At 44.3% G+C, this 17,774-nt stretch overlaps 1 protein-coding gene across 1 annotated transcript; it reads right to left on the bottom strand.

Moving 5' to 3' along the window:
* Positions 1 to 52: 52 nt before the first annotated feature.
* myh7ba (myosin, heavy chain 7B, cardiac muscle, beta a) lies at positions 53 to 14,434 on the bottom strand. Its single transcript, XM_085455903.1, has 43 exons — positions 14,395 to 14,434; positions 13,966 to 14,114; positions 13,273 to 13,376; positions 13,018 to 13,161; positions 12,711 to 12,867; positions 12,576 to 12,603; positions 12,187 to 12,283; positions 11,409 to 11,501; positions 11,230 to 11,293; positions 11,051 to 11,149; positions 10,861 to 10,964; positions 10,609 to 10,747; positions 10,381 to 10,499; positions 9,905 to 10,054; positions 9,493 to 9,663; positions 9,245 to 9,424; positions 9,017 to 9,149; positions 8,846 to 8,922; positions 8,420 to 8,507; positions 8,206 to 8,323; positions 7,995 to 8,118; positions 7,422 to 7,558; positions 5,483 to 5,738; positions 5,141 to 5,383; positions 4,817 to 4,993; positions 4,585 to 4,730; positions 4,404 to 4,494; positions 3,937 to 4,326; positions 3,730 to 3,856; positions 3,525 to 3,643; positions 3,213 to 3,409; positions 2,937 to 3,120; positions 2,594 to 2,759; positions 2,372 to 2,496; positions 2,175 to 2,290; positions 1,902 to 2,094; positions 1,611 to 1,814; positions 1,400 to 1,525; positions 1,114 to 1,284; positions 911 to 1,015; positions 738 to 833; positions 420 to 554; positions 53 to 167 (listed from the first exon to the last, which is right to left on the bottom strand). Exons 2-43 carry the CDS (start codon positions 14,060 to 14,062, stop codon positions 156 to 158), a joined length of 5,802 nt encoding a protein of 1,933 aa, XP_085312029.1. The 5' UTR covers positions 14,063 to 14,114; positions 14,395 to 14,434; the 3' UTR covers positions 53 to 155.
* Positions 14,435 to 17,774: the final 3,340 nt, after the last annotated feature.

The raw sequence follows: 17,774 nt of genomic DNA, 5'->3' as shown, positions 1-17,774 counted from the left end.
GAATCGCATCTCTCTATCACATTGACACACACACACACACACACACGACACGTTTAAAGGTTTAAAAGTCTTTATTTGGAGGGTGCGCCATCACAGTTGGTGCACAGCTGTTGCAGCTGGCTGACTGTCGTAGGTTTGAGGGCAGCTTTCTTCCATCACTCGGCCAGCTGAAAAGCACGAGACAGTGATGTTTGTTAGCAACAACATACACAGTGTCAGAGTTACTCATAACCGTGCTACAGATCACATGAGAGGGCTAAAGTGAGTTCATCTTTAACAGAGGATTACATCTAGTCTCTTCTAAAATTAGTCCATGCTACGGAGCCCGCTGGCTAATTTTAAAATATTCTTCCAAAGGTCATACAATTCCATTCTGCAGTGAGCTGTAACAAGAAATGCATTGTGGGTTGTTTACCGACCTTGGTGCCTTGATCCCGGGTGCGGGTACGCAGCTTGTTGACCTGCGATTCAGCCATATCGGCCCTCTCCTCTGCATCGTCAAGCTCATGCTGGAGTTTCCTGTACTTGGACATGTTGGTGTTCACCTGATCTTCCTGCGTAAAAGAAAACCAAGAAAAATATTCAATTTACACCAAACTAAAAGATCTTTGAGTATTCTATTGATATTTTCAGTCTGGTGGCGCACAGAAAAGCTCAGAAATTTGTAGTTTAAACAACATCACTTAGAATCATCGCTTCGATTACAGCTTTCATTTACTGTCAAACAGAAAACTCACCGCTTCTTCGGCCTGTCTCTTGTAACTCTTTACTTTGGCTTGCAGCTTGTCGATGAGGTCTTGCAGGCGGACCAGATTCTTCTTGTCCTCCTCGGCCTGCAGAGAAACAGAGGTAGGTCTTACATCTTATTTGCACACCTCTGCATGCTCCGTGTGCACACGCAGTGAGTTACCTGGTAGGAGAGCTCTTTGATTCTCCTTTCATACTTGCGCACTCCCTTCTGATACTCTTGGCTCTTCTTTTGCTCAGACTCAAATTCGTTCTCCAGTTCTTTGACCTACCATTGCAATAAGCAAATGACTAAAACTCACTCCAAAGTAAAGCACGTGGACGAGAGACTATGTAAATATGCAGTTGACTGATGTGATTTCCTACTCTGGCCTCCAGCTTCTGAACTTGCTTCTTTCCACCCTTGAGGGCAATCTGCTCAGCCTCGTTCAGACGCATCTGCAGGTCCTTTATGGTCTGCTCCATGTTCTTCTTCATCCTCTCCAGATGCGCACTTGTGTCCTGCTCCTTCTTCAGCTCCTCTGCCATCATGGCCGCCTACAAATGCAGAAAATCTCTGTTAAATCGGCAAATAATCTAACTTAATTGCAACCAGTCCTATGCCACAGATGTATACAGTTGTATTTGGTATTTTGGTTACTGGGGCACTTACATCAGTGATTGCCTTTTTGGCTTTTTCTTCTGCATTACGGCACTCCTGTACGGCATCATCCACCTCATTCGACAGCACGGACAGATCGCCCTCCAGCTTCTTCTTCTGGTTGATCAGCCCAGTGTTCTGAAACGGAAAACTCCTTCCAACATTTAAAGTACAAGACTATAACTAGTGCTATCTTAAAAAACATCTAATATTTTCTTCCAACCTGAGAGTGCAGCAGGTTGACTCTTTCAGTAGCCTCGAGCAGTTCATGTTCTGCCAGCTTGCGTGAGCGATCGTTCTGCTCCAGCATGGCCCTGAGCTCCTCCACTTCGGCGGTGAGCAGGTTGTTTCGACGCTCTGTCACTGCAACCTGCTCCTTCAGCTCCTCGTTCTTGTGGGTGGTCTCATCCAGCTCTAGCTGAGTGTCCTGGAGTCATGCGTCAGGTGGAGAAAGTCATTAGAGTGCAATGGCACATCAGGTGAGCTCACTGACCGGCTGTAGTTATGGACTCACCTTGAGCTGCACCTGTAGGTTTCTGAGGAGTTTCTGGGACTCCGAGGCCTGCCTGTTAGCGTGGTTCAACTGCACCTCCATCTCATTCAGGTCGCCTTCCATCTTCTTCCTCAGGCGCACTGCCTCGTTGCGAGACTTGGCCTCAGCATCCAAGGTAGCCTGCATAGACTCCACCGTTTTCTGGTGGTTCCGCCTGAAAAGGAGAAAAAGGCGCAAATAAAAAACTCCTGCAGATCAGCAAGAGTGTAATTGAGCTTTATCTAGAAAACCCACCGAAGATTGTCAATTTCTTCATCCTTCTCCGCTAGCTTCCTGTCAATATCAGCTTTTATCTGGTTAAGCTCCAGCTGGGTCCGGAGAGTTTTGCTCTCTTCGTGTTCCAGAGTAGCCTGAGACAGACAGATGGAGCATTAAGAATTTAGCAGACTGTTCTTAAGGAATATTGCACATAAACGCAGCAAGCTGCTTACTTCAGCTTCCTCTAGTGCAGCTTGAATCTCACTTTTCTCGATGTCCAGACCCTTCTTTATCTTTTCCAGCTCGTGAATGGTTTTTCCTCCCTGACTGATTTGATCTGAAAGGTCAGCAATCTCCTCTGGTGGAGAAGATATGTGAAAGTATTATATTTAAATTTACGTCAAGGGAAAACCTTTCTGTAAATTCCAGCTGAATTTTAATGATGCCATGTGTACCTTGGAGGTTCTTGTTCTCCCTTTTGATGGTCTCCAGATGTTCTAAGGTCTCTTCATAGGTGTTCTTCAGTTTAAAGAGCTCTGTGCTCAGGCCACGAGACTCTTTTTGAGAGGTCTCCAGCTCTGACTGGGACTCTTCGTACTTCTGCTTCCATTCAGCTAGCACCTGGAAGGGACAATTAAAGGTTTTCTTTGGCTTTTTATTAGCATTGCTTCTCAGAGGGTCTAGATTGAGGTGCAAAAATAGGGTGATATTCCCTAAAGAATGCAAAGATAATTCACCAAAGTAGGTCACATCAGGAATGCAGTACTGATGATGTAGGGTCCTTGTCATTGCCAGTACCTTGTCAAAGTTCCGCTGCTTTCTGTCCAGGGCAGCAGCCGCAGCATTGGCACGTTCCAGATCAATGACCAGGTCTTCGATCTCTGTCTGGAGTCGATGTTTCGTCTTCTCCAGGGAGGAGCACTTGGCATTGGAAGCTTCTACACTCTCTTCAGCCTCCTGTAGGCGTGCCACCAGCTTCTTTCTAATGAGAGGCAAACAGAACTGAAAGTCAGCTCTCAAAATAATCACGTGGCGCCATCGAATTTTGCAAGTTAAAAACCACATCACGCTCACTTGGCTTCCTCCAGCTCCTCAGTCCTCTGGATGGCATCAGTTTCATACTTTGTCCTCCACTGAGCCACCTCAGCGTTGGCTTTGGACAGAGCTCTCTGCAGGTCAGCCTTGGTCTCCTGCTCTTCATCGTACTGCTCTCTTAGGAGATCACAGTCGTGCCGAGACGATTGGAGAGCATGGGCCAAGGCGCTCTTGGCCTTAAGAGATCAGTTATGATGGTAGAAAAGGAGTTAATTTAACTGGAGGAACTCTCAACACACGCCGAGTGAGCCGGTAAGTTTTGACTGATGAACTGATCAATTGGGAGCTGACCTTATTCTCCTCCTCAAGCTGTTTCTTGAGCTCCTCCACGCTCTGGCTGAAGGAGTTTTTGGCACGTTGGAGCTGGGACACCATGCCCTCTCGCTCCTCAAGCTTCCTGCCCAGCTCGGCTGCATAGTGGAGTTAAGCAGTTACAGGCATTACTTATGAGTCTATGAAATCTGTGAGATTTTTAGATCAAATTATAGCCTCTTACCACTCTCAGCCTGAGCACGGGCCTTTTGTGTGCTGGTTTCACTGAGCTGCCTCTGGAGCTCCTCCACCTTGGCTTTAGCCTCGTTCATTTGATCTTCATAGAGTCGGCACGTCTTCTCTGAAGTGGCCTGTTGAGTAGATGCAAATTCTTTGATTTCGCCACAAATATAAATGCAATTCCCGTACTAGTTTAAATCTCTATCTATACCTTGCCCCTGGAGAGCTGCTCCACAGTCGAGGCCAGGTCATCGGCCTCCATCTTGGCCTCGCTCCTCTCTTTCTCCAGTTTCTGCTTAACCCTCTGCAGGCTGTCAATCTGCTCGCTCAGCTCTGCCACGGTGTCGGCGTGCTTCTTCCGCAAAGCTGCGGTCGTGGCCTCGTGGTGCAGCATGGCTTCCTCTAGGTCCCGCCGCAGCTTCAGAAAATCCGCCTCTCTCTTCTTGTTCATCTCGATCTGGGCCGAGGTGGCTCCACCGGCCTCCTCCAGGCGCTCGCTCAGCTCCTCCAGCTCACGGGCCACGTCCCCGCGGTGCTTCTCCACTTTAGCCCTGTAAGCCCTGTCGGCCTCTAGCTCCTCTTCCAACTCCTCGATGCGAGCCTGGAGAAAAGCGACAGTCAGTTACTTTGTGATGGTGGCTCACATCTGCTCTACTAGACGCTAAGGCTCATTTTCACCTGCAGCTCCTTTATCTTCTTCTGAAGCTGATTGGACAATGCTTGCTCATCTTCTATCCTTGTGCTAATTTCATTCATTTCAAAGTCTTTTCTGTTGGGAAAATGTTCGGGAATCGTTCTTTATCATTCACTCTTTATAGTTTAAAAGATGGTTTATCTGCGATTATGGGACAATCCTCACTTTTTCAGCTTCTCTTCAAGTTGCTGTTTGTCATTCTCCAAGTCCATCACAGACTCTAAAGAGAGCTTTAGATCTCCCTCCAGCTTACGTTTGACTCGTTCCAGGTCCATACGTAGCTTTTTCTCTTGTTCCAAAGAGCCTTCCAGCTGATGAACCACAGAAAGAAAACATCTTACAATTTTGACTAAATGGTGTAACAGCACTTTGTTTCTGTGTTTAGTCTTAAACTCACATCATCTACTTGTTGCTCCAGCTTAGCCTTTGCTTTGGTCAGAGTGTTGACTTTGTCCTCCTCTGCCTGTAGGTCATCCAGAGTCTGCTGATGAGCCTCCTGAAGAGCCTTCTTCTCCTTGGTCAGCTTCAGTATGGTTTCATCCAGAGCTGCCATTTCCTCAATTAGGTTTTTCACCTGCAAAATAAAAAGATTAAAAATGAGTTTAACAATCAGCCAGTGAGAAACTGAACTCCTGTCCACTGTGCATGCTGTGGTCCTTTCTCTGGCCTCTTAGCGCCCCCTGGAGGAAGCTTACTGCTCTTTCTCATCCATTTTTCTTACCTTGTTCTCAGTGGCATGCTTCTCCTTTTCCAGTTTAGCCAGGGTGATCTCCAGATCGTCTATATCCTTCTTCAGCTCGGCACACTCATCCTCCAGCTTGCGCTTCTTAGCGAGCACATTAGAGCTCATCTCTTCCTCGTCCTCCAGCCTTTCCAGGAGTTCCTTGACTTTGGCCTCCAGCTGGATCTTAGTCTTGATGAGCAGGTCACAGCGTTCCTCAGCGTCTGCCAGGTTGTCCTGCTCCTGTGAGGAAGAAAAAGTACATCTTTAGCAAATTTCTCACTACGCCAGTGTGTGTAAAGGCTGAATGTGTAAATACCGCACATCAGGAGAAAAACTTACGGCTTGCAGCTGTAGAGAGAGGTCATTCTTCTCTTGGATCAGGCTGACCTGCCGCTCTTCCAGCTCCTTCCGTTTCATTTCAGATTTTTCCAGAGCTTCCTTCAGCTTGGCCAGCTCCTCCTTCAGAGACGCCAGCTCTTTCTCGTTAGCGACGCTCTTCAGGAGGGGTTTTATTTTGAAGAAGAGCTTCATCCAGGGCCAGTGCTTGACGGCGTTGAAGGCCCGGATGTTCCACTGGATGATCATCAGAGCCTCTCTGAAAACATCAACAAAAGGTTTTCTTTGTTTAAAACCTGTTGTGTAGCTAAATTAGTTTTATATAACATAATTTAATTGACAAAAAAAAGCTGTTTTAGTGTTCGGTCATTTTTTCCTATTAGTTTTAATGCTTATACAGGCAATGTTTTTACCAGGGGTAAACTTTCAGAACGGATCTCTCAACGCAAACAACTACATCACAGTCATGTGACATTTTGACTGGAAAAAAAAATATTTTCTATATATTTATGTGAGCAAACATGAATTAAATTTGTGTAGCTTTAATGTTATTTCAGTAAATTAAAAGTAAATATAAATGTAGTTTTTGTTCCCTGTGATCACTTCTACTGGGAGCATGTAATCAGGGAAAGGTCGAGTAAAGAGAATGATATATTAACTGGAGAGCTAAAAGTGTTATATTTGAAATGAATAAAAGGTGCAGAATAAATGGTTTAAACAACTAAAAGCTACAGATAAGAAGTTCAAATAGAAAACTTAAATAAATGGATATATTAGGTAGCTAAAGTAGTGTCACATGATGCCAAGTCTGCTCGAAAGTTCAGTGGATGCAAAGTTAAAATCCTAAATGTTATACCGCAGGGCGGTTAGGTCAGAGAGATTTATCCCGGGCTTTCCCCGTTTATTTATCGACTTCTTCTTGGCGCTTGATTTTTTGGCACTAACCCTGCGAGTATCCACTCCCTTGTATCTAATCATACACAGATGGATGCCACATGAAATCATACACCTAATGCTGCTTTTGATGTTTCACGACTCTGGCCAAACAGGGTAGCCAGATTGATTTAGTCTCAGCAGGATGGTGTCTCACAGCCCTAAATATGGACCCGGAGCAGATTAGTCAAGGACTTCGCGTCAATGTTTAGAGGGTTTGGGCGAGCGTGCGCTTGCAAGGGTTGGGAGGTGGTGGTTGTGCGGGAGGGTTGAGGGGCTGATTGCGTTTTTGACATGACTCCGTGCCGGGTGCCTCTCAAAGGTGAGCGTTTGTGTTTATTTAGAAACTAAAGCCCTCTGTCCGACAGCCAGCTTTAATCCTCCGTCACCCGCCACCTATCCCATCAATGCACACACTTAGAAGTACAGGCGCCGTGGACAAAAGGGGCCAGGGGCCATTGGGCATCCAGGGAAGGGGTGGGGGTGGTGGTGATGGTTGTATTTTTAGGGAGGCCCGGAGCAGCTGCCACTTGACACATGTCGCCACCTGGCTCTGAGGACACCGTCCGCATTGTTTCATTTAGAGAAAGCAGAGGGAGAGAATGGCCAGAGACCTGCGAGCGTGGGGTGTGCGGGAGAGAGATGAGGGGGGCATGCAGCCCTTATTAACAGCAGGGCCACACGCATAACTGGTAACCATACAAGGACAAGCACACGCCTCACACACGCCGATAACACTGCCCTTGCATGCCAAACATACTTGAGCGAGGGAGTGAACGATAAGGTATAGTGTATCACAGGCCGGGGGGCTGGCGGCTCACCGGGCTCTATTCAACCTGTTCGGAGGAGCAACTGTTGGAGGTCTGCTTTTTGTACTCATGTCTTCACCTTCCTGTAAGGTGGAGCTCGAAGACTGGTGTTCATTAACACACTTTCTCTTCTTTTAGAGTAATGAGCAAAATTACTTTTTCTTTTTTCTTTTTCTTTTCTTTTCTTTTCTTTTTTTTACCTCCTTTCCGTCATCTTCAGCAGCTCCATCCTCATGATTTTGCCACGAGCGGCCGCCTGGAACAGCGTCAAGACTTTGGCCAAACGCTCATCCCTCATCTCTTCGAGGTGACCCAGCAAGCCTGCTTTGAAGAACACCTACATGAAAAGAAACACTGCTTTAATTACAAAATACAAACTAAAAAGTGTGGATTACAAAGATTTTTATTTGCATAATCAAATGGTCGATTAACTTTCAATTTCAAAAATCATTTTAACTTTGACACAGCCATGCAAGGAATACAGCCACAATAAAAATGTACTAAGTAAAATATATTCATATTTGTATTAAAGAAAAACACAGAAACCTTCTAAATAAATGCATTTGAATTGTTAAATTGTTTAATAGCTAATATAAAAAATCTGTGTTATACACTATTAGCATTTTGATTAATTATTATTATTAATTTTAATTTATCCCTTTGTGTGTAAATATGTATATGGAGTATTTTATGTACTGTTTCAATTTAATCTTAAAAAATGTACTGTGTATAAATTATGAGAAACATAGAAAAATATCAAATAAAATAGACACCTTTGTGTGTCCAAATCTGTACTGGCTGTGGTCGATGTCCAGGGAGGCCAGCAGCTTCTCCGCTGCTTTCCTGCTGTCCACAAACTTGTCATCTGGGATGGCGTGTGGGTTCAGGATGCGGTAGCTGATTGAATGATTACCAAACAAAAAGGACCATGATAGCACCGCGATATCTCTTATGTGATCTGAGTGATGTGTGCGCATATCTTACCGCTGCTTGAACTCGGCGTAGAGGATCCGGTTAGGAAAGCCCTTCCTGCAGATCCTGATGCCTTCCAGCACGCCGTTACAGCGCAGCTGGTGCAGCACAAGAAATGCATCCATGATCCCTGTGCAGAACAGGTTTCAAACATGAGTCGTGGTGTCCAAAAGTCCATATTGGTTTTAATCAGCTGGTAATATGTGATGATTACGTTTCGGTTTACCTGGAGTCTTGGTCTCATTAGGGATGATGCAGCGAACAAAATGGGGCTGCGTGCTCCGGAGGTTGGTCATCAGCTTATTCAGATTTTCCTGCAGGAACAAAGAATCACAGCAAACCAAATGAGTGAATAAAAATACTTTGAATAATCTGTTAAAATACCAAAGACATCAACCATGCAAAACCTGTTACTCTGTGACGCTCACATGAGAAATCCTTGAAGTAAAGAAGAGAGGAGCCAGCACAGACTTAAAGTGATGTTCATGTGATCATTGCCCTAAACATCACTGCAAGTCTTAACTGCCTCCGTCCCCATGCTCCAGTGACATCCACAATTTTGCACTAAACACCTGCATTAAAGCCTCTCAGTGCATTTGCTTCCAGCTTCAGTGTTTTTCCACAAGCCCTGCAGCAGCCACATCAGCCTCACCTTATGAAGCTGGGACACAGTCTGGAAGGAGGCTGCCTTCTTCCTCTTTTCCTTGCCACCTGCCTTGGGGTCAGGCGCTGCAAGGGTGTCAAAGGAAGGATTACTAAATTAATAAACGATTAAAACATCATTTATTCATTCTTTAGTCATCCATCAGAATCCAAACTGTACCTGAGTCAGAGCCAACGTAATTCTCATACAGAGAAGCAAGCAGCTTGTTGGCAGACTTTTGGAAACAAGCCACCACTGTCTCATTCAGTGGGTCCTTATTTTTGTCTAACCAGCCAAAAATGTTGTACGGTACCTACAAATAAACAAACAAATGCAAATGTATAAACAGGTAATGTATTAAATGTAAAATGTTATCTTGTAGAATTGCTCTTGTGAAAACCAACTTACTACTCCAGCGTAGTGCACCAGTTCAAAATGGGCCTCGAACTTGCGCTTCTTGTCTGGCCGTGGTTTTTGGAAGTTTGGTGACTTGCCAAGGTGATTGTCATACATCTTGGCTTTAAAGCTGTTATCTGAAGCCTTTGGGAACATGCACTCCTCTTCAAGGATGGACATGATGCCCAGCGGCTGCACCAAACACAGCATGTTAGTCTCTATAAGCCCTCACATGTGTAACAGCACAACGCTGTGCTCACCTTTTCAATGAGATCAATGCACGCTTGAAGGTCCAGCCCGAAATCGATGAAGGTCCATTCGATACCCTCTCTCTTGTACTCTTCCTGCTCCAGGATGAACATGTGGTGGTTGAAAAACTGTTGCAGTTTCTCATTCGTGAAGTTGATGCACAGCTGCTCAAAGCTGTTGAGCTTCAATGGAAGAAAAAAGAAAAAAGAACAGGTGTTCAGAGGAGACACCACAGGAGCATGAAAAACAGGAGGAACTGTTACAGATCAGCCTGCAGCGTTGCCGAGTCATTGCAGTGTGAGCTACGGCGAGGAACGATCAGGTTACAAAAAGACGTATCATCACGCAAGTGTTGAACTAGTTTTATTTTTTCAACTTTTATCTGTATGACTGTTATTTGAACTTTCATGCAGATCAACTCACATCAAAGATCTCAAACCCTGCAATGTCCAAGACTCCTATGAAGTACTGGCGAGGGAGGGAGGTGTACAGGGTCCGGTTGATGCGCCCCACGAGCCATTTGAACATGCGGTCATACGTGGCTTTGGCCAAAGCTCCGACTGCATAGGTAACCTTCAGCACCCAAGCACAGTTACACACACACACACACACACACACACACACACACACACACACACACACACACACACACAAAGAAGGAATACTATCATTCACGTGGATGGCCTCTGTTGTTTGAAAACCATATTCTAGTGTGTGTTGAGAGGTGAGTGTATTGACTGAGGATTAAGAAGCCGTCCTTCCATTAGCCTAGCGGTAGGAGAGCAACCACTGAACTTTTACTCCACTGTACTAATAGATGTTTGTATGATTATTATGGGGTGGATTATGCCTCTTTACGCTTAACAAAAACACAGACATGAGACACTGCGTCTCCTCACCTGTTCAACATTCTGTCCCTTCACAACATACTCATTTCCCACCTTCACCCTTGGGTGGAGGAGGCCCTTGATGAGGTCAGCTGAACTGACTCCCATCAGGTATGAGGCTTTGTCTGCATCTGGTAGCAGAAAGGGAGATGAAAAACGTGTGAAACATGACCCCTGTTTTAACTGCATGGTTTCTTTTCATTCTTTTATGCTCACTCCTTGCAGACTACAGGTTCTTACTTTCAGTGCCGTCGGCCTCCGCCTGTTCCTCGCGCTGCTTTTGCTTGAATTTCATGTTGCCAAAGTGCATGATGGCTCCAACTATTTTATAGCAGCCATACTTCTCCTCTGGTAGGAAGCCCAGGATGTCCATGGCATGCTGTAAGAGATCAAGAAAGCAACGCTCACAACTTTGCAAATCTATTCAGCGTACAGGTTTGGGTTTGTTTTTTTGTTTTGTTTTGTTTATCAGCGAAGAGGATAAAAGTTTACATCAGTGGCCATCAGCTCCAGCCCATCATTCAGGTTCTCGACAGTCGTCACGCCCTGGGAGCAGAAGTGGTAGTCATATGGGTTGGACGACACCAGCAGCATGTCTGGAAAACAAAGGTTTTTAAAATCATTTTGCAGATCAGCAGTAGTACACAGTATCTAAATATCCAAAGTAACCAGAGTAACTAACCTAAGAGTTCTGGTTTCTTCTGTGACATGATCTGGTAGTAGATGTGGTAGCTTCTCTCACCAGGCTGCTGGAATATAACTCTGGATTTTTCCAGAAGATCTGAAGGACATGTTTGTGTGGGACATGAAACAAACTGAGAACTGTGTGGTTTTAATCACTCTGCGCTTTTATTTACTCACATATGTCAATGTCAGCTGAGGCCAGTTTGCCAGTAGGACCAAAGTGGATCCTAATGAATTTGCCCTGCAGACGTAAGAAATCATCGAGTTTAAAATAAATAATCACCATTAAGAGAATTCCAAATATGTTTCAATCCATAAACTCTGTTTTAGACTAAGTACAGTTTCCAGTTACTCACAAATCGGGATGAGTTGTCATTCCTTAGCGTTTTGGCATTACCAAACGCCTCCATGGCAGGATTCGCCTCAATGATCTGATCCTCCAGAGTCCCCTGCAAAGAAAAAAAAGTGTAATATAAAAAAAATGCCAACACAAAGTAATTTTTGACAGTTGTGTTTATTTTGCTGCTAAACTCACCCCAGTTTTGGTTGCAGGACCTTGCTGTAAAGAAAGAAGGGGAAAAGAGTGTGAGTGTCATATCACAGAAGCCATGACTGAATAATGCTCTCACAATCAAAGGGGAACACCATGATCGACTGGAAAATTAGAAACTTGGTGTTAAAGCTGTGGTAAAAAAAAAAAAAAAAAAAAAAAAGGCCACCATGTTTCTTATGATGAACGGAGGGAAGAAAAAGGGGAGCATCAAACAACACGGAAAAGTCCCAAAAAAAATTAAAGCAAAAGGGGAAAAGAAGAGAAAATTAAAATTCTGAGCCATAAAAAAGGGAAAAGGGGAGAGGACAAAAGGAATGATTAAAAACAATAAGAAAGCAGAGTGGAGCAGCTGGAACACAACACATGAAGGTAGAGACTCAGACATGAATGTAATCAGTTCTCACATTCACCATGTTGACAGTGAGGAAAATGTATGGACATGGTTTTAAGGGTGTACACTGAAGGGGTCCTGGGACCAAAAAAAAGAGGAAGAAAATAAAAATTAAATGAAGCAAAAAAAAAAAAAAAAAAGATTAAAAAACGGGAGGAAACAAAAATACGGGTTGCCACATCGGCCTTACTCCTTTTTTGGCAGGTGTATCCCCGAGAGCTGCCACAATGGCAAAATACTGAATGACACGTTTCGTGTTGACAGTTTTGCCAGCACCGGATTCTCCGCTATAGGAGTGTAAAAAAATAACAAAGTGTACATACAAACAGACACAGTAAAAACTGCTCACAAAACTGGTACACGTACACTGCATGTTACAAGTGGGGTAAAAAAATTAAAAAGGAAGGAACAAGGTTCAGTCAGAGAAAAATAAAAAATGGAGGAAAAAACAAAAAAATCTTCAAATCAAATCTTTAAAATTGTTGTACGTGTGTAAGATGTGTATTTCTTCCCAAATTTGTGGCTTGAAACAAGACCAAATTTAAAAATAAAATAAAAAATAAAGCAGGTGAAACTTACGTGATGAGCATGGATTGATTCTCTCGATCTGATGAAGACAGAATAGATGTGTGTTTATATTTAAAAAGACACCACCTGCGTTAGACCACTTTGCAGAGTTATTTCACATGTGCGTGAGTGTGTGTGTGCACTCACTGCGAAGCATGTCATTGTAGGCATTGTCTGCAATCGAGTAGATGTGCGGCGGTGCCTCAGAGCGGCGTTTTCCTTTGTAGGCAGCCACCACAGGAGCTGTGTAGACAGGCAGCCATTTGTATGGATTCACTGTCACGCAGAAGAGCCCCGAGTAAGTCTGAGGAAACAGAGGGACAAGACACAAGATGCCTAAAACCATCTTTCTACTGAGAGGCTGACTTCACACAAGCTCACAGCTGAACTCTGGATAATCTAGCCACTTAAAGCAACCTGGAAACATGGCATCCCTCGGTGCTGAGATACTTACATAGATCATCCAGGCACTGTAGCGGCTGCGCAGGTTGTGAAGCACAGAGGCCTCATTGAGGTGCGTCAGCATGGCCATGTCTTCGATCATGTCATACTTTGGAGGGTTCATTTGCTGGATGTCACAGTCCTTCACTGTCAGGGTCTGAGGCGATGGACACACAAAGACATGAGAAAGAAATCATGCAGATACAGTTAAAGTCATGAGAAGATGTGTCAGCAGGTACCACCGTACCACAGAGGGATGAACATTTACCCTGCCATCTTTGGTCTCAACAATGACTTTGTCACCGCTGACTTCCTTGATCTCGATCTCAATGTAAGCCTCTTTTTCATCCGGGATCCAAGCTCGCTTCTTACCTGGCAGAGGTGTAGAGAGAGAGGAGTATTATTGAGAGGATTGGGGGAATTATTGATAATAAAAAAACAAATCTCAAAAAATTTAATAATAATAATAATAATAATAATGGATTGGATTTATATAGCGCTTTTCAAGGCACCCAAAGCGCTTTACAATACCACTATTCATTCACTCTCACATTCATACACTGGTTAATAAACATTTAGTTAAGCAGATTTAAACAAACAAACAAACAATATATATATATATATATAATGTAAATGCAAAGTTCAAATCAAACTTTGAATAAAATATGAATAACTAATAACTAACTAATATATGTTCTGTTATGTTAGGATGCATTTGTTGCGATCACAATGATCTCAATTTTAAAATTCCAAACATAGTTTACGCATTTTTGTTGTTGTTGTTGTTTCAAAACTGTTTGTTTTATCCCTTTAAAAACATTACATTAAACACAGCTTTGTTACTAAAATGAAAAGGCCTAATCGCACAACATCAGATAGATTTCTCCTTTTTTAAAAAGACTATTTCTTAAGTGAAGCGCTTTAAGGTTTAGTTCCTTTGAAGTCTCCTTAAAAGGCCTACCGTCAAAAGCCGTGGTTTGCATCGCCAGCAGCTCCAGATCAGTTTTGCGTAAAAACGGCGAAGCCTCTCCAAACTCTTTCACGTCAAAGCGCGACATGGTGGCAGCTCCTCGCCGGCCCCGAAAACTGGAGGCACCAGTTGAAGAATTTCTTTGATAAGAAGACAAATCTTTGCATTAAGGTCAGTAGCTCATTACATGTCAAAGCGCCTGTGGTTACTTCAGTTTCCACGACGGGATGAAACGAAAACAGCCTGTGCGCAAAGAGCGCAAATCCGCTACTAAGAAATCAGAAGAAAACTACAGAAGTGTAAAGACCGTTAACCGACGAAGCAATGGCAAGCGAGATTATTTTACTCTTAAAAAATAAATTGGGACTCTTTAAAAAGGCAGACAATCCCCGCGCGCAAAATGCGCAAAGTTCAACCTACCAAACAGAGGCAAAAAGTTGTCCACTGACCTCAGAAAGAGCACAACGAAATAACTGCTTACTGGGATGTGCCCTCCTTTATACTGTTTTCCTCAAGGTCACGGTCAGTGGACATTTGTCCCTCATTAGCATATGCCACCTCCTCCGACTCCTATTGGTGCGGGGCGGCTGTCTCAATTGACACAAAAGGAAAGCTACGTTTTTGTCATTGCTCTGAACTCAAGCCGGCTATTTTTGTATCCCAGTTATTTTATGCACTGTACACACAGCGAGGGAGTGTTAGAGAGTTGCATTAGGAGCATCCTGGAGGGAGAGAGTTATTATTTTCCTTTATGCAGACTCTGAAGGGCATTGCATCATTACCTCTACCATGAAATAATATGTTTAAAAGACAACAACAAAAACAGGAATAATCAGAGAGACAGAGATGAAAACAAACAAACAAAAACAACAACACTAAAACAGAATCAAAGTTACAGCCAAGACTTCATAATTCATCTTCTCATCTACTTAACTTTTGTTTGACCCTACATTTAACCTCTTGCGTGACTTTCATGCTGTGAACTCACGTTGGCCTCTAAGTAATAGTCGTGCAGCGTTTTTGTTGTCAAGTGCTGCCAGGGATGTTTGCTATTGTGTGTGGCCACAGAGGATGCAACCTTAGAAGAGATTATTTCAGGAGCTGTGTGGCATTAAACATGTTACTATAAATATCCAACATTATATTAATAGAGAGAAACATGGCGCAGGGTTCACAATAAAGAGCCTCATGTGAATTTAAAACCAATAAATGTTTCGATTTATGCCCAAAAAGTGTTGAAAAGAGTCACAGCTTCATGTTTTTCTTTTTTCATCGTTTGTTTTTTCTGCGGAGCTGATGCCAGCAACATGTTTGGATTTACCACACCAAGCCTCTGAGAGGGAAAAAAGCAAAGAAGAATGATGCCTGTCCACTGAAAGCCCAGTGTGCTGTATTATCACTTGCAGATGCTGCAATTTTGTGTGTCCGTTAATTGTGTCATAAGCTACTGTGCCTCTCACACTCCTGCTCCAGCAGATCTGACCTTCAGAGCAAAGGGAGAGGTTGGTGTGTGGTATGAGAGCAGGGTGACAGTGCAGCAGCATGGGGGGGGGGGGGGGGGGGGGACCAGAGTTTCTCAGAATAGACAAAGCCAGAGTCCCGCATTCCTGATAGGGAGATCGACTGTTAACTGTTGGCTGTGTCAAAATCAGCAAAAGCTCTATAGATAAGCCAGAAATGGTCATCTGCTCTTGACAGACTCTCTGCAGTTTATTGTTTGTTTGTTTTTACAAAGTCCTGAAAAGCGGTGGGCCGTCTTGTAACATGACAAGAGAGTGCCCTTTCCCCACAACAACTCAGAGAGTGAGACAGAGAGGAGGAGAAAACCCACTCGTAATGAGATGTCTTGACTTGAGGGGCGGCCATCTTTGTTGATGCCGCTATCTGTTGCCGTGGCAGACTGAGAGGTGTTGCCGTGATGTCTCAAACTTTCTTAGGCATCAGTTAGATAGAGCGGGCCTGAGCTATTCTGGGACGAGGGTCTCTTCAGAGAAGCAGAGGCAGGTTTATGTACCATGTCACTTTGGTGCACCGTTTGAAAAGCTGGCGTGCTGATAACACACGAGGAGAAGATGAATCCCAAAGTCCCCAGAGCTGCTGGCTTTAAATAAGTGCACAAACTCCAGCATGTAAACACACACACAAGCGATTGCAGCTTCGGCGTCGGGCCCAGGACATCTCTCTGCACCGCTATACTGCAGCCCACTGCAACAGCTGACTTCTCGGAGCAACGGCTCTCCTTACGTCCCCAGTGTTCCTCAAAATCATTTAGACCTCCCACCCCACTGCATCCAGGCCCATTATTACTCCTGCTTTGATTATGAGACATTTGTGCAGCTTTAAGTTACCCTGCAGTATAAAATAACCGAGCAGTCGTCCAGCTGTAGAGCTCAGCACCAAAAGTGTGGGGACAGAGTCGTCTCCTGGGGAGGGTTGGCTCACCGGCAGTTTGGTGATGCGAGGAGCTGACATTTGGGGCATCAGGGCTTGATCTGGGGGTCGGTCACAGTTGTTTTAGATCATCATGCACCGAATGCCAGGACGCTTAGGCAGTGAGATGGAGGGAGATTGGGAATTATGACTGCAGTCATTCTCTGCAGTGTTTAATCACGCACTGCATGGTCACACCTCTCGCTCTATGCATTGGGAATGTTCCTCCACAAACAGTAATGCCAAAAAATGATACATTTGTATCTTTTCACATTCACAAATCCCAGTCTGTCATTGAGAAAAGAAATATCATTTTCTTTTCAAGCTGTTTTACTGCAATATGAAGAAGTTTGAGATAAATTCAGTGTCAGAAATCTGGTTATCAGCATCTTTACATAAAGTCCTCTGCGCACCTTTTTCAGCTAAGAACTCTTTATAATTTTCCTTTCTGGCTTCTTTTATTTATTCTTTTTCTCCTGGGAAAACAGTAACACAGTTTACTCGCTTCAGAGCAAACATATTGATCTAAAAAATGTTTTAAAAGGCAAAATAAAAAGTATGATTTGAAGAGCCCTGCTTTGACTTGTAGCAGCAACCTAAAATTGGGGGGTGAAGCTGTGTTTCATTTTGGATCAAAGCATTCATCGCTGGTGGATATATCTGTAATCGCCTCGTGCTTGCCCACAATACCTTGCAGCAACTGTGCGGGCTCAGGTCTTTAGCTGACGCTTCATTGGAGTGGAGACGGGCAGTCGCGTGGCAGAAACACACTCCAAAGCCCCCAATTACTCCGCCACACCCGTTCCACTCCAGCCCACCCGTACATTTACCCATACACAGACAACAATAACACGCCGAGGAGTTAATCAGTCTTTTAGCAATCCATTTGGGGCGTTTGATACCTCAGCTATTACTCTCTGGCTCCAGACAATACCCCGTCTCTCATTGTGCTAAGATGTGGTGCGGGTCAGTGGGCCCGGCCAACCCTGCCCTCAGTATGCATGGCAGCCCTCAGCTGTCTTTCTATTTCAGGAGCATGGAGGCATACCTCGGCCCAGCTGGGGCATCAGAAACAATGGGAATACAACCTTATCCAAACAGAGGCCCGCAGACAATCTGACGCACTCCAGGATCTCAGTGACAGCCCCGCTGTAGCCCCCCCCCCCCCCCCCCCCCCCTGTCTAATAAAGTTGGTAGAAAGGGTTAACAAGGATGCGGTTAGACATATCACTCACAAGTCTTCGTTTAAACACACTAAAACAAATCCACTGTGGTGAGGTTAGTTTGCTGTTTGAGGATGGAAAGTAAACCGAGCTAAAGCTGTTTGTGTGTAGCACGCAGTTTGTAAGCTGTTTGCTTAGCAAAGTTCA

The sequence above is a fragment of the Copadichromis virginalis genome, linkage group LG5 (assembly GCF_057382275.1).
Source record: "Copadichromis virginalis isolate Kocher_CV1m ecotype Utaka linkage group LG5, C_Virginalis_male_GT1.1, whole genome shotgun sequence".
NCBI lineage: Eukaryota > Metazoa > Chordata > Actinopteri > Cichliformes > Cichlidae > Copadichromis > Copadichromis virginalis.
This window is presented reverse-complemented; position numbering and strand designations above follow the sequence as displayed.

Excerpts from the sequence above, each read along its gene's own strand:
- myh7ba (XM_085455903.1), bottom strand. The coding sequence starts at position 14,062 with ATGTCGCGCTTTGACGTGAAAGAGTTTGGAGAGGCTTCGCCGTTTTTA. Across the intron at positions 5,739-7,421 it reads CTGAAGATGACGGAAAGGAG|AGAGGCTCTGATGATCATCC; the intron begins GTAAAAAAAAGA and ends TGATGTTTTCAG. Across the intron at positions 4,994-5,140 it reads AGCATGCCACTGAGAACAAG|GTGAAAAACCTAATTGAGGA; the intron begins GTAAGAAAAATG and ends TTTATTTTGCAG.